The sequence below is a fragment of the Cnephaeus nilssonii genome, assembly GCF_951640355.1.
Source record: "Cnephaeus nilssonii genome assembly, chromosome: 10".
Taxonomy (NCBI): domain Eukaryota; kingdom Metazoa; phylum Chordata; class Mammalia; order Chiroptera; family Vespertilionidae; genus Cnephaeus; species Cnephaeus nilssonii.
The window spans coordinates 47,606,892-47,628,661 of NC_137081.1; the positions used below are offsets into that span (position 1 = coordinate 47,606,892).

The 21,770-nt window shown below is 42.9% G+C and overlaps 1 protein-coding gene across 1 annotated transcript in view; it reads left to right on the forward strand.

Moving 5' to 3' along the window:
* LRP2 (LDL receptor related protein 2) overlaps window positions 1–17,196 on the forward strand; it is a 201,182-nt gene extending 183,986 nt beyond the window's left edge. The window contains exons 68-79 of the mRNA XM_079781761.1: window positions 66–194; window positions 1,233–1,453; window positions 2,223–2,399; window positions 4,780–4,899; window positions 6,893–6,983; window positions 7,829–7,896; window positions 8,081–8,198; window positions 8,679–8,808; window positions 10,111–10,212; window positions 12,488–12,595; window positions 15,378–15,449; window positions 15,633–17,196. Of these exons, the coding sequence (XP_079637887.1) occupies window positions 66–194; window positions 1,233–1,453; window positions 2,223–2,399; window positions 4,780–4,899; window positions 6,893–6,983; window positions 7,829–7,896; window positions 8,081–8,198; window positions 8,679–8,808; window positions 10,111–10,212; window positions 12,488–12,595; window positions 15,378–15,449; window positions 15,633–15,794 (1,498 nt within the window). The 3' untranslated portion in view covers window positions 15,795–17,196. The remainder of the gene's footprint in view (window positions 1–65; window positions 195–1,232; window positions 1,454–2,222; window positions 2,400–4,779; window positions 4,900–6,892; window positions 6,984–7,828; window positions 7,897–8,080; window positions 8,199–8,678; window positions 8,809–10,110; window positions 10,213–12,487; window positions 12,596–15,377; window positions 15,450–15,632) is intronic.
* Window positions 17,197–21,770: the final 4,574 nt, after the last annotated feature.

The window sequence follows — 21,770 nt, forward strand, 5'->3', positions numbered from 1 at the left end:
TCAGAACTCCTAGAAGTGACAAGTCTAGACTTTTTGGTTGTTTAACTGTGCCCCTTTAAATTCAGGCATATTTACTGGTCAGATGCCAGGAGTCAACGGATTGAGGTGGCTAAACTTGACGGAAGGTACAGAAAGTGGCTGATTACCACCCAACTAGATCAACCAGCTGCAGTGGTTGTGAATCCCAAACTAGGGTAAGTACTTGAAGGAACATTTTAATGTTCTAGATATTTTCGACTTCATTTCTCAAAATAAATTTATGTGTTTGATTATTTTTTCCTCATTGCACTAAAATTGTCTTTTGACTCTTTTGGAGTGACATCTATGACTATTTTCAAGAATTATAATATGCCCAAAAGATCACTTAGGACCAACCAGGCTTCAGATCAATGCTGTGTAAGGGGAAGTTTCTGGCCACATATTTTCCAAACCCCAGTTAATCTAAATTCCATACATTCCTCAAAAGAATTTAAGGATGGATCTATACCTGATGATTGGTTTAGACTAGAGGCTGCAAAGTGGTGGCTGGTGGGCTAATATGGCCCATAAGCATATTTGACTTACTGAGTTGCTCACGTTTTTAAAGTTTTAAAAATCTGTATTTGGTACTTGAAAATCAGAAGTGATAACACTAGGTAGGTATGCCTTCCTTGATGTAGTGTTGCCTGGAATTTTTAGACAGGACTTTGTCTGCCCTTCATGTTTATAACTGCTCTGCTCCATGCATTTATCTGGCCTGCCTGATCTTTTCTAGGGATTTGAAGTGGCACAATCCCTGGTCTACTCAATTCTTTCATAATTAAGTCTTAATTGGATGCAAAATAATACCTTTTAAAATAGTTTTATTGTAACCTCCCTGAGGGTAGGAATCTGTGTTTGATCTCTTGAGACATCCCAACACAGAATAGTACCTCTCGCACAGAGGCATTCAATAAATATTTTTTGAAGAAGGAACAGCTTTTTTAATGATGTATATATTTTAAAGGGTCTGGGTGTATATCATTGAGCAGGGCTGGCCAGTTTCTATTGAGAAGGTGCAGTTTTCAGGAAGGAGAGCTCACAGATGCCTCGGCTGCCCCTTTTCTCTCTGTCTTCCCAAGTATAAAAATAGCATCACTTAGCACTAGGGCTCAAAGAAAAACAGTTGACCTTCCTGTGGGAAGTCCATGCTCCACTTCAGGGGAGAAGCCTCACTAGATGAAATGCTACAATGAGGAGACTTTCTGTTACAGGCTTATGTACTGGACGGACTGGGGCAAGGAACCGAAAATCGAGTCCGCCTGGATGGATGGGCAGCATCGGAGCATCCTGGTCCGTGAGGACCTCGGTTGGCCTACCGGTCTTTCTATTGATTATTTGAACAATGACCGGATCTACTGGAGCGACTTCAAGGAGAAAACGATTGAAACCATAAAATATGATGGGACTGATAGAAGAATTGTTGCCAGTGCAGGTTAGAAATAGTTCAAATTTAATGTTCAGTAATCAATTAATATCTTTCCAATCTCTTTGCCTATTTTCTCAGAAAAGAACCCCGATTTTAAGAAGTGGTTTATGTTAATTCTTAAATATCACTTTCCCCAGCTCTCCTCTGCTGATTTAAATGCAAATGAACTCCTTAGTAATACTGTAATTAAGTTCTTTTTGTTCTTTTTACATAATTTTAAAAAAATGCTCTCAGCAGCAGATATTAAAATAATTGAGGTTCCAATTGAGTTACCTTGAGAGAGGAGGCGGTCCTGTGGGCCGGGGTAACCCATGTCTAACCACTTTAGACACATTTGTTCTTATCATGCTGGATTGTTCATTTTACACAACCGGAAACATCTAGAAGGAGACAAAATATTTTGCTTTCTTATCTAGATTGTCTAACTGCAGGAATTCAGCACATACCAGGTTTTCCCGATAAGCTGTGTTGTTTTCAAGGAAAAAAAAATTCTCTGCCATACAAATTGTTTTCCAAAAGTAAAATAAAATCAGCAACTTGAAAGTGAGCAAGTCCCCTACCACTGGGGTTAGCCAGTGGGCACTCATCTAGTTTAATTTTCGTTATCTTGATCTCCCAGGGGAGCATACTTCTGTGGTCTTGTGTACTGCCTGACTGTTCTGGATTGTCAGGCATTGCATTAGTGATTAATTCATGTAGAATGAAGGCTGACATGGAGGTGGGGTTAGGTTCTCTTTTCAGTAACCTGTTTTTTTTCCTTCCTGTGGGTAAGCAGCAGTGGACCCTTACAGTCTTGACATCTTTGAAGGCCAGTTATACTGGGTATCGAAGGATAAAGGAGAAGTATGGACACAAGATAAATTTGGGCAAGACAAGAAAGAGAAAATGATAACTGTGAGCCCTTGGCTCACTCAAGTTCGCGTCCTTCATCAACATAGATACAATCAGTCAGGTAACCACTAACCTTGGAATACATGTTCCTCATTCTTTCAAATTAATGGCTGTAGTGTTGGAAAATGTAATGGATTATAATAGGTTGATCTCTTGGTGCATGAAAGGGGTGTGTGTGTGTGTGTGTGTGCGTGTGTGTGTGTGTGTTTTCATTGGAGATTGGATGATATTATATATGCCACCAGCAGATATGAAGTAACAATATTTCAGTCCTCGCCGTTTGGAGTTATGGGTACGTATTTCCAGCCACAGCATCCAACAGGCATCAGACCCCTGCTAACAATGAGTTGCCTTAACAAGTCACAGTGAGGGTTTCCTGGACATCATCAGTTTGACCCATCCCTTGCAACGAGGCTAGTCGAGTTATCCTGGCTGTGTGAGCCTTAGTCTGAGATTGTCAGGCAGGTGCACTTCTACCCCTCCCGCCTTTTCTTATTTTCTTAGTTCTGGTTTCCGCTTCCTCAGGTTAGTTGTAAGATGAAAGGGAAGGGACATTTTTGAAGTGAGGAAAGGGCATAGACTCTTAAATTCTAGATGTCAGATTCTCGTGTCACATAAGGAAACTGAGGATAGGAGAGATTAAGTAACTCATATGCCCAAGTTGCACAACCAACAGGTGCATTTTAAACTTAGAAATGATTTTAAAATTCCATTGAACCCAGAGCTCAACGTCTTTCCGTTCAAGCTGTGATTAGTATACCTCGATCCAGGTTGAATTCTGTCATGGCGGGACCTTCGATTAGTTGCTTCCCTTCCCATCCCTGTATGCAAAACAAAGGTCCCCTTAAGTTCACTGACCCTCTGAGACCCCGAATCAGACTTAACAAATTGGAGCTCAGAGATAAACCTCCCAGGAGATGACACTGGTGGCACATGCCCATTCTGAGGCCTCACTGCCTTGTGTTGCTGATAGTGATTGCTGGTTCTCCAACCCATTTCCAAAACACCCCAGCTCTCCTGCCCTAACCGCTCCTGCAGCTCTCACACTGGATGGTTTTAAAGGCAGAGCACCGTTTACCTGGTGAGCCTCTGGCCCCTGTGGAAAAGGCTGCCCAGGAATCAGGCAGAGGGGAATCTGGAGACTGTCCCTGAAGGAAAAGCTCAGTCAGCTCAGGCTCTGGCCCGCTTTGCAAAGTGCTGAGTGCTGCTGTGTAAGCCAGAGACACAGCTCAGTTGTGCCAGGTTACATTTGCTCTGGACCCATAGTTCTAGTTTTGCATGCATTAGACTCATCTAGAAAGCTTGTTGAACATATTGCTGTGCCCCACCCACAGAAATTCTGGTTTAATATGCCTGAGGTGGCCTAAGAAGTTTGCATTTGTAACAAGTTCCCAACTGATGCTAAAGTTGCTGGTTCCAGGACCCCATTTTGATAATCCCTGCTCCAGGCCCTGCTCACAGTGTGGGCCATGGGCCAGTAGCATTGGTATCCTGTGGGAGCTGGCAAGAAATGCAGGCTCTCAGGCCCTGCCCAGCCCTTTGGAGTCAGATTCCCAGGGCGTTTTGTATTACGTTAAAATTTGAAAGCTCTGCTCTAGAGAGCTGAAGAAATGGTAATGGAATAGGTTCTGAACAAGGCTTTTGGAATGTACCTTTTTATTTTATTTATCACCATGCCTTGTCTATGGTTACATTTTAGGTGACAGAGAATCAGGATCACAGAATGTCAGTGTGAGAAAGAATTTAGAGGTCATCTAATCCTTTGATAAATCATAACATATGCTCAGGTAGAATTTAGATGACTCTGTAATTACGTGAGGGACTTTTTAATAGTGATAATGGAGCTCTATCCCAGACCAATGTAAATATAAATTCCTGTGACTGGGCCACCATCCTTGTGAATAGCTCCCATCTGATTCTGATAATCACAGCTCGAAATCCCCTTGTCTTACAAATAAGGAAACTGAAGCCCAGAAGGAAGTTCTCCTTGGAGGGTGAGGGTGGAAATCACATCCAGTATATGCTTTGGATGGGCCACACATTCTGACCTACCCAAATGTGGGCAATGATAAATCTTGCTGTAATAATGGAGTCTTAGTGGTTTTTTTTGAACTATCTCAAATTGCTTAGCACTGATTAGTTTTTGAGGTCATGCAGTGGTCAGGCACCTATCTGTCAAACCTGCCAGGGCAAAGAGATCGTGATGCCCATAGAAAATGTGAGTGGTGCAGAAGTAGGGTGGAGGGCACAGGGAGGGACTGTGCCATTTTGGTGGGTGGCATGGGATGGCAGTGTAAATGAGGGTGATAACCAGGTGGCACATGGCCTAGAGGTGCTGGGATGTCAACTGTCAGGGACACAACTCAGTCGATGGGTATATCCTTGGTTGGGTTAATCATTTCCGCCTCAGAACCTAACCGTGGTTCTCATCTGCTTTTCAGTGCCCAACCGCTGTAAGAATGTCTGCAGCCATCTCTGCCTCCTGAGACCCGCGGGATATAGCTGTGCCTGTCCCCAAGGCTCCACCTTTTTGGAGGGGAGCATGACTGAGTGTGATGCAGGTAGGGGCATTGCCTGGACAGCCTCAGGGGCCTGGGAGAGCCGTTCTGCCTTCTTTAGGAGATTCCCTATTCATGCTTCACCTCCTTCAGGAGCCTGAAGAATCCTGTGTACGAGGTCCATTGCAGAATGGAGAGGTGATGGCTAGGAAGAGGGACGAGAGATGGAGGAACTGTGTTCTGATGATTTCTGAGAATTATTTGCTAAGAACTTCAGAGATAGATTCAGTGCCCATAAATCTATAGTTGTGTTGCTTTGCAAAGACATTTTGAAAATGGAATTTTCCATACGGCCTTCTTTCCCTTCGCACCCTATCCTGGATGACTACACCCCTGAATCCATTCAGCCTTACCTGAGTAGAAGTGTGGGGGCTGAGGGCTTATAGAAGGGAAGGCTGTTTTCCTCACTTGCTCATTTCAAAGTTTTGACAATTGCAAAGGACGACATTATAAAATATATCTGTGCTGTTGGGAGATAGAGGCCAGAGCAAGAAATGCTATGGATAATCTATGCATGGCAAGATGTTTTTTCAATGATTCCTAAGTTAAGGAGCTAATAACCGATGGGGAATAACTAGTGTCCAAACTTGAAAAGTTCTTTTTTAAAAAAAAAATCATACTGCTTTTGTTCACTAGTGGCCCATTTGATGGCTCACATCCCCCAGTTTTAGACAACGGGGGGTGAAGAGGATTAAGGCACTGCCTTGTGACTCTTCCCAACCAGGCTGAAACGTTGGCAGGTTTATAGAATGAACTCGGGGTAAAGAAATTGCTTCCCTCTGCCTCCCTTCCCCTGTCCCAGTGCTAGTGGGGAAATATTGGCAAGACTATACTATTTTGCAAGATTTTGAACAAAATGACAATTTAAAGCTTTTGAGACTTGTTCTTTGCTGTAGATGGGTGTGCTGACATTTATTACAACCTCACATTGAAGGAGCGATGTCTAGGTTGTCACTTCATCTACTACTTTGCTCATTTACATGTATTGCCAAGTGGATTATATTAAGATTCTCATTTAAAAGAACTTGAACCAAAGGTAGCACATTAATGATGGTAGTCATTTGTATGTGGTCTTGGTTTGGTATATTAATCAATTTATTTGATAAATATTTACTGAGTGCCTACTATGTGCTAAGCACTGTTCTAAGGGTTGGGGATAGTGAACAAAACAGACACATTCCCTGCTCTTGTTAAGTTTATATTCTAACAGGACAATAAACATATGATGTCAGGTGGTGAAAGGAGAAAACTAAAGCAGGGTAAGAGGGGTAAGGTTGGGGTGAGAGTGGGATAGAGTTTTCCAGAAGGCCTCTCTGATAAAGGGTCCTTTGAGTAGAGACTCAAATTGAGGAACTGTGCCAGAAGGGTATTTGAGTAAACACACAGTACTTCTAAGTATTACACATGGACACACCAATGACCCATCAGGCACATCCAGGGAGTACTTAGGACCTGAGCTGGAGCAGGGACCCAGAGCAAGGGCAGTTTTGGAAGACTTAAAAAATGAGGTCTCTAACCAGCTGTCTGTCAAGCATCTCCATGTCTGCATCTATGTGTCTGTTTATTGGTTGATGGCTCGCTGATACTTTGGAGCCTTTAGTTGAAGTTTGGAGGTGTAATTGAACTCTTGATCTTAATGGATTTCACAGAGGAAAATTATGAATACTTCAAATGAAAAGGGAATTCCTAAGATATTTTTTTTTTTTACCATAGTTCCTTTGAACTATTAATGTATGTTCTGGGGTCTAATTGTTTTTGAGGGAAATTATATAAATGGCCTCCTTTTCCCACCAAATGTATGTTACTCTCCAAGACCTTATTACTGATAAGGACATTCATCTGACTGAAAGAGAAGGGAAGGTTTTGATAGGGAGAGTAATTAGATGCCCTGACCCAACCACCCCAGCCCCACCCTGGGCTGGAAGCAGGGTTGCCTGCTGTGGGTGCTTTGCTGAGTATGGCTGACTAACACATGCATGGCTTTCCCTTTCTGCAGCCGTGGACAATCCTATCACCATGCCCCCCCCATGCAGGTGTATGCACGGAGGAAATTGCTATTTTGATGAGAATGACCTCCCCAAATGCAAGTAAGTCTGAATGTTGAGGTCTGAGCTGTAGGATTTGCTTTTGGGGTAATTCAAGACCTTAAAGTAACCAGAAAAACAAGGATAGGAACCTTGCCAGTTCACTAATTATCCCATCTTAACCAGCTTGCCCTCCCTTGGGGAATCCACAGAGAACTAAAGCAGTGCTTCTCAAACTGTATGGCACCTAAGGACCACCTGGGATCTGGATCAAATGCCCCATCTACCTTATTCAAGAGATTCCACATTTCTAACAAGCTCCCAGGAGGTGCCACAGAATTGTGGGCCGCCACCCTTGCAGGGAGAGAGGAGTTAGAGAAATGACAACTACCACATTCTCCTACTCATCTGCTCTTGTTAATTACAACTGGATAATGGGAGAGGGGCTGTTCAGCAGAGCTGCTTCAAGACCAGGCATACATGAGGAGCAGAGACTGAGCTCAAGACTTGGGAAGGAGAGAATTGTTGAGAAAGCTCTAACACAGAACAAGATAAATAGAGGTCTTTAAGAGTAATGAAATCACATCAAAGGGAAGAACACAATAATGGTTTCCATTTTTACTCCTTAAGGAAAAGTCGGATGGGTTAGAGAAGACACCAATAGGTTTATTTGATGAGGTTGACCTTGTAGATGCCACAGCTATTGCATTGAAAGTAAATTTCCAAAGTTAGATTACTGTTCATCCTGCTCTTCATCTCTTGGCAGAATAAATGGAAGTCATGTGGGATATATTGTTCAACATAAATTTACTCAGTCAAACTTCTCTCTACCTCAAAATGTGCTTATAAAATTGCAATAGACGCCTAAGAAGGCAACATCTTGTGAACAATTCTTCTTTTCCTTTCAGGTGTCCCAGTGGCTACATGGGAAATTACTGTGAAATAGGGCTTTCGAAAGGCATTTCTCCAGGAACAAGTAAGTTTGAAGAATATGAGCTCTCTGGAAATACTTCACAGTGCCTAAATTGAATGCTATTTCTATTCTGTGTGACCCAGTCTTTGAAGAATAGATGGTGCTAGTCCTCAGCTTCTACAGCTAAGACTGGCTCTTCTCCTTCCCATGTTAATGTGTTCGCTTCTTCTCCCCTCCTCGATGGCAGCAATGGCCGTGCTATTGACAGTCATCCTGATCATCATCATTGGAGCTCTGGCAGCATTAGGATTTTTCCACTACAGGAAAACTGGCTCCCTTCTGCCCTCCCTGCCCAAGCTGCCAAGGTCAGTTTCATTATGTGGAACATTGATTTTTAGAAGCCTGTGTGATGGGACCACGTGAACACAACGAACTTAGTTGTGTGTTGTTTTTTTTAAAGTTAAAAAAGCACAATGCATAGCTCACCTGTTCTGCAGAAACAAAAAGGAGGGAACTTAAAGCAGTCACTTCAAATCACAACTTCTTAATCAAGTGCTTCAAAGAAACCTGAATGCAAATCACATTTTCTAGTCCAAGGGGTTGTGCCTGCTGGTGGGCATTCGGGTTAGGCTGAGAGAAGTCGGCTGTGTGACTGGGGGAGGCTGGCCCTCTATTAGATCTCAAGCTTTGACACTTCCAGGGCGCTAAGGGGATGCACTAGAGTGGGAACTCTGAACCGTCTTCCTTTTAGTAAGACTGAGCAATATGGAGGAAAGGGTACTATTGCAAAAGGTTTGTTAGAAAAACAACAACAATAACACTGTTTCGATGACTTCTTTTCTCAGCTTAAGCAGTCTTGTCAAATCCTCTGAAACTGGGAATGGGGTGACCTTCAGATCAGGGGCCGATGTTAATATGGATATTGGAGTGTCTGGTTTTGGGCCTGAGTCTGCTATTGACAGAGCAATGGTGATGGTGAGTGTGGTTTCAAAATGACTGTGTCAAGGTTCTCATTTTTACTGTTTTACAAAAGAAGCACTTTTTTTTATATAAAGAATAAAATTAAGCTAGAAAACAAAACAAAATTGTATGTCTCTCAGAAGAAACTCTTCACTATACATACAAGCTAGGAAACATTAGGTTTGTTGCAGAAATGTGCCGAAAAATGGTAATAAAGTTGAAACTTTTTTTGCTCTGTGCCACACTGTTGAATTGGAATCCTAAGTAGTCTTAATTAAGTTTAATTAGAATCTCAAACAGATTTTTGGGAGAGGAGGGGAAATAGAGCATTATATTCTCTTCTTATTTGATGACCTTTGTATTTTTAAAGGAAGGAGTAAGGAACTATATGTTCCCTGGTGTTGTTTATTTTCCCACCAATGTATAGTGATGGAATAAACAGTGATTTTAGAGTCAGCGGTTGGTTGCAATAATAACTCTGCTGCCTTCTAAATATGTATTAATAGGCATGGAGCTTGACCTCTCTGTACAATGGGTACAATAATACCTGCCTCCATCTGTATAAAATGCCTCCTCTGAGGCCCAAATGGATATTTCATGAGTGGGCTAGTACAGGTTAATCAGTATAGGGAAAGCAATTTCAGCATTCTGCCTTTTCTCCAAGCTTTCATTTTTGCCCCTGCCTAAAAGCACAAAATTATCTCTTCTTTCTTCTTTCCCCTTCCCTCTTCTCTACTTTGCTCTTTTTCCACCACCCACCCTTTTCTCTGTTGTTCAAACCCAATCCCCAAGTGTTAAGGTGCCTAGACATAGGAAGAGTGTTTCCATTTTCTTGAGCTGACTGGTTAGTGCATTATGTTACTTTACATCAGCAATTTTCATCCCGTGTGCCGCAAGAATTTTTAAAACATGCCATACTTGACAGTTTAGTCAGGGGCATTGACCTTGTTGCCCTTAGTTGGTCAAATAAAAAAAAATGACAACAGCCAACCCAACAATAGCCATTTGATGTGAATGAATCAAAATTATTTCTATTTTTTTTGTCAGTTCAGCAAAAATATCTATTTTTCGGTGTGCTGCAGAATTTTAGTAATTCGTTCATGCGTGCCATGAGATGAAAAAAGTTGAAAATCGCTGCTTTACATAGTGGTTTGCTGGGAGCAGGCCTTGTATCTCTGCTGGGGTTTATTTATTTACGTATTTTCGCCATTTGGGGTAAATTTGACATAGCACCTAGCATGCCTCTAGGCATGAGGAGAACACCTTCCTGTATGTGTGAATCAGGTCAGTATGGCATAACCTTTTTTCCTTTACCAGAGTGATCACTTCACCATGGAGATGGGGAAGCAGCCCATAGTCTTTGAAAACCCAATGTATGCAACCCGGGACAGTGCTGCCAAAGAGGCTCCGCAGGCCCAGGTGAGCCCTCACACGGACCTTCCTTTCAGGTGCTACGACTACTGGGCCTTGTTCTTTTGAGTAATGAATGCCCCGTAGGGGTCTCACCTTCCCTCAGATGGAAGGAAGCATGTGGTCCAACCCTCAGCTTCTCTATCTGAGGTAACAAGACTGACCCAAGGACACGAGACCTGAATACAACCAGAATCCTGTTTTGTTGTACAGTTGTTGATATTTGGCAACCATTCTGGGGGTGCTGACCAAGAACCTTTCCATTTTGAAAAAAAAAAATGTTTTTATTGATTTTTAGAGAGAGGCAGGGAGAGGGAGAGAGAGAGAGAAACATGGACGAGAGAGAAACATCCATTGGCTGCCTCCTACACACTGGGGATTGAGCTCAAAACCCAGGCATGTGCCTGACCCAGAATCGAACCGGCAACCTCTTGGTGCATGGGACAACGCCCAACCAACTGAGCCACACCGGCCTTCCAAGAACCTTTTTATTCTTTTTTTTTTTTAACCTTTTTATTCTGAGCGGTCAAAGCAAGAGGATTCACTCTGAATCCGTTCAGAGGCTTGGTAAACACAGTGCCTGAGTCACGAGGCTCCCTATAAATATTAGAGAAATGAAAGAGTGAATGACTGACAGGTCATCATGCAGAGATTTGGGCTGTACTCGCTGGGTTCTTACTGGTTTCACAAAGGTGTGATTTGAGGCGACCTCCCTATGCTTGCCTTTCTCCTACTTTTCTGAAAAGTAAAAACATCTCCAAAGCTGAGAGGCGGATACTGACATTTCTTTGGTGAAGCCCCACGGCTCACTGACCTCGCAGAGGAGCAGGGCGATGAGAGACAGGGGATGCATGAAGGGAAAACCTTTTCATTAGGTCAATAGCCCCAACACTACTGCCAGTGCCTGTCCACGGCTGGCCTGTGCTGCTTCTTTCAAAACCACCGTGGCCTCAGGGAAATACGGTTTTAGTATTAACACCTAAACTTCTTCTGTAATCATAATGGTACATTTTAACACAAGATAGAAATGTTTATTTTATGAATAGCTTTCTTAAGATCAGAAATATTTGAATCTTGAAACATTTCACCTATTCCTCTGGTAGCCAGCTAGCAAAACTTTGGTTCCATGATAATATCAATATAATATTTAATTTAGCTGAAACCGGTTTGGCTCAGTGGATAGAGCGTCGGCCTGCGGACTCAAGGGTCCCAGGTTCGATTCTGGTTAAGGGCATGTACCTTGGTTGCGGGCACATGCCCAGTAGGGGGTGTGCAGGAGGCAGCTGATGGATGTTTCTCTCTCATCAATGTTTCTAACTCTCTATCCCTCTCTCTTCCTCTCTGTAAAAACTCAATAAAATATATTTTTAAAAATATATATATATATAATATTTAATTTGGCATTTTCACTTGAAATAAAATGAGGTCATGTTTACAAACACATACCCAAGTTCGAGAAGAAATGAAGGGGTGAATGTAAAAATATAGGAAAAGGAGGGAATTTCTATCCTGTAATTTATTGATTATATATATCCATGGTAATTTGGGCTTAAGAGGGAATGTCTAGAGGAGTATTAATTCCATTTTACCTAATTTAAAAAATGCAACCCCTGGTAGTTACAGAATAGTCACAGAGATGTAAATTACAGCACATGGAATATAGTCAATAGTATCATAATAACTATGTGTGGGGCCAGGTGGGTACTTGAAACATCAGGAGGACCACTCTATAAAGGACATGATTTTTTAAACCACTATGCCATACATCTGAAACTAATACAGAATAATATTGAATGTAAACTGTAATCAAAAAATTAAAAAAAATTTAACCCCTGTTAAGCAGTTTGCTGAAATTATTAATTTTATCCTAAATATCCAAAGATTCTTAGTTTACTAGTGAGTTTGGTAATAATTCATGCTGTTCTCCCAGGATTTTGGCTGCCAGTGTATAACCAGAGTATCTTTTACCCAAAAATATGGTCCACAGTGGGAAGAAGGGGGCATGGAGAAAATAATAGAAATTGCTGATACTAAGTGAGAGTGTGACCAGTGGTGGATGTATTTGCCTCCCAGGATTAAGGCATGAGATAGATGACTTCATGGCTGGTGCTCCTGACTTTGGGGAGATGGGAGGGGTATTTATTCCTGGGCTCCAAGGTCAGCCTCATGTAATAAAATTGGTGCCTGACCATGTCTGTGGGCAAAACAGAACCAACGACTTAGTAAGAAACTTTACAGCAAAATTTCTTTCAAAACTCGATAATGGCCTCTAATGTTTACACAGGAGACTGCATCTGAAAATGTGGAGAACAAGAACTATGGAAGTCCCATAAATCCTTCTGAGATGGCTCCAGACACAAAGCCACCTTCCCCAAGTGCTGAAGGAACTCAGGTAATGGCTAACCTCTGAAAAGACGTGGGGTTTGGAGAGGACTTTGGAATTGCTGGCTTTATTTATCCTGGGTGAACTAGGGAGACCCCGATAGGCTCATAGAGCCCAAAATGTGTAGGCAGTTAATAAAGATAATTTTTGAGAAATTATAAGTTGAACATTTTCCCACCAAATAAATCTGCATTCTAACATTGAGATGGGAATGATGTTCTTTGTGACATGGGAGATCACGCAGGAGAGAAGGGCAACAGACTTCTGGGTCCAGCATCTTCACACCAGAGGCGTTTATTTGAGAGAATGATTGAATATGAATAAAGAGCTCCCTGGGTCAAGGATACGTACATAGAGAAGACCCTTTCCTTTCCTGTGTAATACAGTTTTTCTAAGTGTATTCCCCTAATAATGTATGTTGTTCTTAGTTCTATTACTGTCACCTATGTTCGCCACTAGATGGCACTAACTTATACCCTCTTCATCTATCTGTCCACTGTCCAACCATTATTGCCCTCATTGTGCCAGACATAGTATTTAATACCAGAGATTAAAAGAAAACAAACAAACCTCTACATAGAGCTTCCTTAACCATTCCTATAGTCCCTTGAAATTTTTAGATTATTTGGTCTACAGAGAGAAATTCAATAAATTAATTTATGCAAAACTTTTTTAAAATATATTTTTTTATTGATTTCAGAGAGGAAGGGAGAGAAATAGATAGAAACATCCATGATGAGAGAGAATCATTGATCGGTGGCCTCCTGCACACCCCCTACTGGGGATCGAGCCCACAACCCTGGCATGTGCTCTTGAATAGAATCAAACCTGGGACCTTCAGTCCACAGGCTGACACTGTATCCACTGAACCAAACTAGCCAGGGCTTTATGTAAAATTCGGTGTCACTAGTTTTTGTGGACACATAAGAAGGTATCTGAGCTCTAGAGTCCTTAATGTTTCCCCTCGAGGGCACTGTTGGCATATTGGTTGGGATGATTCTTTGTGGTATGAAACTATTTTATGCATTTCGGGGCATTTTAGAATTCTTAGCTCCTGTCCACTAAGTATCATCGTGTGTCCCACAATGCACTGTGATCCCAGGCTGAAAACAATAGGACCCGGATGTCTCAGTTCTAAGGTTCTATGTCCTCTTCTGTGAAGTAATACAAAGAAACACAAGTCTCAGGGTAGTTAGAAATCTTATCACTTTATATAATCCTTATTTCTCAGTACGTCAAACATTTGTTCTGCTTGCTCAGGTCAAAATAAAAATAGTAGAGGCACTTGGTTAGTACCATCCTAGGCTGACATTAATGTACCAAAGAGGCTCACAAATTTATCTTTCATCAATAAATCTGCTCAAGGGACTCAAAGAACATGAACTCCAATAACTAAGTTCTGTCATTTTCTAAAAGTCGAGTTGACCTGCATTGGATTTCCCAAGGAGATAAAAATGAAAATCACCACCATTTCTTTGGTTAGTAATTACTTAATTCTAGCTAGTCATTCTATACTGAAGCAATGACTTTTAAGAGTTTGGGCCTTTCCCATTTAAGTGTAAGTTTCCAGGGGGCGGACTCTGACACGAATGCTTTTACCCTTCGTGGTGGCCACGTCTAAAAGAGACCCACACTTAAATATGGGTTAAAGGGAATGGTCTCTTCTACTTCTCTTATAGTCATGCGCTCCCCCCTCTGCAAATCGGTCCCCTATTTTCACAGCAAGAGGCACCCCATAAAACATGAGATACCTTAGCTACCTGAGAGACTGTCCCCTGTCTACCCTTCCCTGTCTGCTTTCATCTGGCAGCCAGACCTATGCCAGCACTGCCACCACCAGTAACTTTTCAGCAAGGCAGGGACCATCCATCATAGCCTAGGACAGTGGTCGGCAAACTCATCAGTCAACAGAGCCAAATATCAACAGGACAACGATTGAAATTTCTTTCGAGAGCCAATTTTTTAAAACTTAAACTTCTTCTAATGCTACTTCTTCAAAATAGATTCACCCAGGCCGTAGTATTGTGTGGAAGAGCCACACTCAAGGGGCCAAAGAGCCGCATGTGGCTCGCGAGCCGCAGTTTGCTGACCACGGGCCTAGGATGATTTCTCTTTGGATTCTTTTGTTTATGGGCTCTGAGTCCTATAGTCATTGCCTACTCTTCTACCTACAATTTAGTTATATAATCTTGCTGTGACTCCATTTTCTCATCTGTAAAATAAAGATAATAAAGAGCACTTGGCTCACAGAATTATTGGGAAGATAAAACAGAAACTTGCAAAACTCTTGCAAGTCCCTGACACATAGCAAGTAAATGTTAGTTGTGTTTGTTATCCCTGTAATTACTATGATTACAGGTGGAAATGATGAGGGAAGAAGGGATATGCTTGAGTTGACCAGGGATCAAGATATTTTATGAAATGAGAGTTACAATCTGGCCTTTTCTTTAAAATATCAGCAGCCCCAGAAGAAACCTCTTCCCTATCTCTATCAAAGCTTCTAGATATTATAGGCACACATCCTATGAACTATAAAGTTCAAGCCAAGGAAGTGTTTTTTAAAATTATTCAATGAAAAGAGCCCAGAGAGTTTCAGTTTCTGTTCAGGGACCATTGGAAGAAGAATTGAACAATTCACCACATGGGCCAGGTCACATGGTCCTAGCTCCCAAATTGCTTATTGCTTCAGTGAGAAGAAACGTTAAAACCTACATGGGGGTGGGGTAGGAGGGTGGAGGGAACCCATAAAAAAAAATCACTGAAGGTTTTCTGATTCCTCTTTTCCATTTAGGCAACAAAGTGGAATATCTTCAAACGAAAACTGAAACAAACTACCAACTTTGAAAATCCAATCTACGCAGAGGTAATTTTTAACAATTTTTCTTAGCACAGACATTCCTTAGCAATAATCACTTGCTTGGCTAAATTGGACATACAATCGGAATATTCTGAGCAAACTGGCAAAGGTCCGTCTTCTTTACACAAAACTGTTTCCGGTCAGGTTGGGGGGCGTAAATGGCTAATTTGTGTTTCCTTGTGGTCTCAGATGGAGAATGACAAAAAGGAAAGTGCTGCTGGGACCCCACCTCCGTCCCCTTCTCCCCCTGCGAAAGTGCATGCGAAAGGAACCCCAGCTCCTGCCTACACTGCTACAGAAGACACTTTTAAAGACACAGCAACCCTTGTTAAAGAAGACTCCGATATGTAGCTGTGCTACAGTTATTTAGGGAATAATTAGAAACACACTTTTGCACATATATTTTTTACAAACAGATAAAAAAATGTTAACATTCAGTACTTTATGAAAAAATATATTTTCCCCTGTTCACCTGTAGTTGGAAATGTCTGTGGAAACTATGCCTTGTGTGTCTTATTTTTTTTACTTTAATGCCATCTCATATTTTTACAAATAATTATCACAATGTACTATATGTATATCTTTGCACTGAAGCTCTATCTAAAGGTAATGCTATAAATATATTGTACATTTGTAAATTTGGGAGAGATGATCACAACATGAAATTTGCTAAGGAAACTACCTGCTGAATTGGTGGGCGGTCATCACAGAAAATGATCCAATGAGGAGAGGATTGGACTTGCGGTCCATAGCCATGTCTAAGAGGCTCCCCTTGTACTCCCTGTAGAATTGCCCAGGAAGGGAATCCAGGCCCCACCATTAGGTCTATCTTTACACATCAGCACCTAATGTTCCATATCACAGGTAACCTGGTTAATAGGTGCATTGGCAGAGGGAACTGTGTGTTGCACAGACCTCTGGATTTGACTGTAGACACCTCAGATAATGCAAGAGGTGGAAAACGATTCCATTTCACCCTTCTGTGCATTTGCATTGTCTAACCAGAACACTCTGTTTCACATTATCTCACTAGTCACCCAGGCAACATTTTTATTTGTCACGTCTGTGAAAAAAGTCCCATTCATTAAGCACAAGTTAGTTTGCAGAGAGTATAGACTAATTGAATGACCTGTTTCACTTGATGGACCACAGGGTGACTCATGTCCTGGCCTAGCTTCTCAGGTGGTCACCTGCCTTAGACACTGGAGCTCAGTAGCTGAATTATTAAAACCAAATCTGTGACTTCATAAAGTAAGGTGCGAAACAACTACTGGCTAAGCAAAGCCTCAGCTGGGTTTTTGTTTCTGTGTGTGAAAATGTCATTATAATGACTATTTATTTCCTAAGTTGAACATGAATAGAAAGGGAAACTGTTCTTATTGAGCCTTTTTTTAAGGTTCTTTGGCTAAACCATACATTTCTATCAGAATGCACTGTAGAGTCCAGCCCTGCCCTTGAGTAATGGGTCTAGACTCTACAACCAGAACAATGGCAGGAATATTCCATTGTCATAAGTAGCATCCCTGATTCTCTGTGCTAATATTGCACATTTTAAAAACAATGAATGAATGAATGGACGGATGGATGAATGAATGAAACATGTACTACTGATTATTTTATTCCTGAGCTCTCAGAATATTTGTTGCCCGAATTTTGAGTGCTCATTGTAATTACTTTGAAATGTATGTTGATTAGAAAAGCAAATGGAAATGATGCTGCTGAAAATTTTCTAATAAATGTGTATTTTATCAGACTTCTTCTGTGTAATTCTTCAGCCTGGGCCATGAATCTTGTGTTTTGCTGTGCAGAGAGCTTGGGAACCTGGAAAGGGTCTAGGCAGAAGCAGAGGAGAGGGACTGTGAGCATTCAGCCACAATGGGCCTGGCGGGGGAGGCCTCAGAAAGAAGAGTAAGCTAACCTGCCTCCCTCCCGGGAGCAAGCCCAAGCCCTTCCCGGCCCTTCCTGCTTCTCTCCCTCCTGGCCCCAGTCACGTTACCATTAGCTTCCTCACGCCCAAGCTCCAAGCGCCCTTCCGTTACCTCTAGAACTAGTTTCCTAAGCCTGTTTCTTCTAGGAATTACTTTTTCTACCTCTGTGATTTACCTAATAGTTCTCTTACCAAAAAAAAAAAAAAAAAAAAAAAATAAGCCAACCTAAAGGAGACTTCCTCTAGGTTCCCACCTGGACTCTCTGAGTGGGCAGCCCCTTTAATTGCCTTTCAAAGCAATTAAAGTTCCACCGCTCCTTTTCCTTCCTTATACTCTAGGCCGGGAAACCAGGTTCCCCATTGTGTATCTAACTGTTCCAGAGTACCCACTGCTGAGGGTCAGATGGTCACAGCTGGAGAGGGTTTGGTTCAGAACTGGGATTCCGCTTCAGTGGTGCATTTTGATGTCCTAACTCGGGGGTGAGGGCTGTATCAGGAACTGCATACCAAGAGTGAAAGGGAGCCAAGAGAACCCGTTCTTGAAAATGCTGGCAATCCCCAGCTTTCATATTTGTCTTGGACTTTAAGTTCAATAAGAAATTTATTCTGGAGAATTTATTTTCTGAGAGCGAGTTTCCTGCTTAAGTTCATTTCTGGGTTACTGCCCAGCAGCTTCCTAGTCCTAAAACCTTTCTTAACTCTTACCAAAACTTCCTGTTCAAAGGGAGCCTTCAGTGACTTGGAGGCTATTGAGGGCAGAGAAATGGATTCTGGCCCACGTGCATTACTATCTTGCCTTCAGTTAGCACGAATGCAAATTAATAAAAGCCCTTGGAGGAGAGGGCTTCGCTCACATGAGGGACCTCCTTGTGCTAGACTGGCTTTGGGGAACTCCATCCCAGGTTGGGTGCTGGCTTCTCCAGCTCTGAAGGGCCAAGCCAGCCCTGACTAGCTGTGCCACCAGCGTTAGCTTTTTCTTCGCATGAGTCGTTAGCATTTATATACATAACAAACCAATGCCTTGGCTTATTCTGTAGAGAAATAGATCTGCCAGGACAGGCTATTAGTGGTCTGCCTCCTGCTGTGTCTGATTATGCAAGACGCTGGTTCCTGGGAAACAAAAGAGGCAGACAAATGTGAGTTTTTTTGAGCTCTGCTTCAAAACGGAGGGTGGAAACAAACAGCTCAGTTAGCTAACCTATCCTGATTTTTATTTGTCATTTCCTGGGTCGTCTCTCCTTAATCAAGTGGATGCATGTGCTCTTTCTGCACTCTCACGGACCTTCCAAGCTCACCTCCATTCTAGTCTTGTCACACATTATTATCATCCTTCCAGAATCTCTCTCCTACCCGGTGTAAATATATTGGGGACAATGGCTAGCTTCCACTCCTGTATCCATAGCCCCTAATAGTGCACCTGCCACTTAATAAATGCCGAATAAACATTAGCTCGGCAAATAAATACAGTCACGCACCGATTAACAATGGGGATATGTTCTGAGAAACTCATTGTCAGGTGATTTCCTCATTGTATGAACGTCATATAATGCACTTACACAAACCTAGATGGTATAGCCTGTGGCTCCTATTCTACAAGTCTATTACTATACAAACATGAAGTTAAACACAAGAGAAAATGATGCAACAAGGAGGCACAGTGAAGATGGATGAGGTGGCTACTGTTTTATGGCAAACTTTTTAAATAAGTAGAGTATATTTAAAATGGTAAAAGGTAGTATAATAAATATATAAACCACTAACATAGTCATTTATTATTACCAACTATTAGGCACTGTCTATAATTGTATGTGTTATACTTTTATATGACTGGCAGCGCAGATTTGTTTACACCAGCATCAACACAAACACGTAGTAATGCATTGTGCTGTGATGGCTACGATGTCACCAAGCCATAGGAATTTTTCAGCTTTATTATAATCTTGTGGGACCGCGTCATTATGTGGCTCATGACTCTAAAAGAAGTACTTTACAACTAAGGCAAGAAAGAAATCCTCTCGATGAATCTGGAGCCTGCAGGGAAAGAGGGATGATGTCATGGGCACACATTTGTCCTGCCCACCTCACAGGGTGGCTCAGAGGAGTTAATGCGTGTGGTGCTGTGCTGGTCACCATAGGTACCACTGACACTTATAGCTTGACTTTTTTCTTCTAAGCTCCTGGGACTTATAAAGGCTTTTGATTGACTAAGATGGTCAAATGTTGTTTAAAAGACATCTGAAGAGTTAATGTCACACCATTCCAGAAAGATTCCTGAGAAGAAAGGAGACATTACTAAAAGTCCACCTGGATGTAGGTAGCGAAGCTCCATCTTCCGTGTCACTTAATCCCTAAAATTTACCAGTGATCCTGCCCAGACAGGGCTGCTGAGAGCCACTCACAAAGCCACTCTGGGTTCTGGCCTTTAGAGCCCAGGCTCTGGTAGCTGGTGTCCACCCAATAGTCAGCGCGTGCTGCTCTGGACACAGTACACAGTATAGGGAGCCCTCACTTAACGTCGTGGGAAAATTCCTGCAAACTGTGACTTTAAGCAAAACAGCTTATAATGAAACCAATTTTACCATAGGCTAACTGACAGATACAAGAGTTAAATTCCTATGGTATATTTCTGCTCACAAAAAACATGGCCAAGCACTAAATAAAGACCCAAACACTTCTAATATTAGACATTAAAATGTGTGCTATATATCTATACACTTAAGAAAGTCAAGGTCACAAGACATGGCAGTAGCAAGTGTCTAGGTAACTGTGAAACTGAATGAGATCATGCACAAGAATGTAAGCTCCATGAGGACAGTGACTTTTTTCATTTGTGCTATAGCCCTAGTGCTCATTGTTCTTGGTTCCCAAATCCTGCTGAATAAATTATATAGTACTAGAGGCCCAGTGCACGAAATTTGTGCACAGGGGGGCAGGGAGGGGTGTCTCTCAGCCTAGCCTGCACCCTCTGCAATCTGGGACCCCTCGAGGGATGTCCGACTGCCCGTTTAGGCCCGATCCTAATAGGATCGGGCCTAAACGGGCAGTCGGACATCCCTCTCACAATCCAGGACTGCTGGCTCCCAACTGCTCACCTGCCTGCCTTCCTGGTTGCCCCTAACCGCTTCTGCCTGCCAGCCTGATCACGTCCTAACCACTCCCCTTCCAGCCTGATTGATGTCTAACTGCTCCCCTGCCAGCCTGATTGCCCCTAACTGCCATCCCCTGCAGGCCTGGTCCCCACCAACTGCTCTCCCCTGCAGGCCTGGGTCCCTACCAACTGCCCTTCCCTGCAGGCCCGGTCGCCCCCAATTTCCCTCCTCTGATGGCCTGGTCACCCCTAATTGCCCTCCCCTGTAGACTTGATCATCCACAACTGCCTCCCTTGCAGGCCTGGTCCCTCCCAACTGCCCTCCCCTGCTGACCATCTTGTGGCGGCCATCTTGTGTCCACATGGGGGCAGGATCTTTGACCATATAGGGGCAGCCATCTTGTGTGTTGGAGTGATGGTCAATTTGCATATTACTTTTTTATTAGATAGGATAGAGGCCTGGTGCATGGGTGGGGGCCAGCTGATTTTCCCTGAAGGGTGTCCTGGATCAGGGTGGGGGTTCCCTTGGGGTGTGGGGCGACCTGGGCAAGGGTCCTGTGGTGGTTTTCAGACCAGTCATACCCCCTGGCGACCCAAGCGGAGGCCCTGGTATCTGGGATTTATTTATCTTCTACAATTGAAACTTTGTAGCCTTCAGCGGAGGCCAGGGAAGGCCAGGAAGTGTGGCTTCCTCCATTGCCGGGGAAACCCAAGCCTCCTGCTCACTCCATGGCTGCAGCCATTTTTGTTGGGATTTATTTATCTTCTATAATTGAAACTTTGTGGCCTTGAGCAGAGACCAGGGCTGGCCAGGGTGGGCAGAAAACTTGGCTTCCTCCATTGCTGGGAAAACCCAAGCCTCCTGCTCGCTCCATGGCCATTTTGGTTGGGTTAATTTGCATATTCACTCCTGATTGGTTGGTGGGCGTGGCTTGTGGGTATAGCGGAGTGATGGTTAATTTGCATGTTTCTCTTTTATAAGTGTAGATACCACTTAGCCCAGGGCCTGGAGCTCCGCCATTGTTGCTTCCCCACCTGGGAGGGCCAAAGCACAGTCAGCCTCATACTTGATCAAGAGTTGATTTTGCTGCCTTCCTTCTACAATTCAGAGAGCAGGCTCAGATTTATCTTGCTGGTGGGTGGGTCCTCTCTGTAGAGGGTTTGTGGGGTGGAGCAGCAGGTCTAATGTTGGTGCCTGCAGATTGCTCTGGAGTAGGCCAGGCTGGGTGGGGTGACTAACTGAGGGATTTCAAATAGCAGGAGTCCCAGAATGCTTGGGGGGAGGCCATTAGGTCCTAGGGGAGGGGTGCAT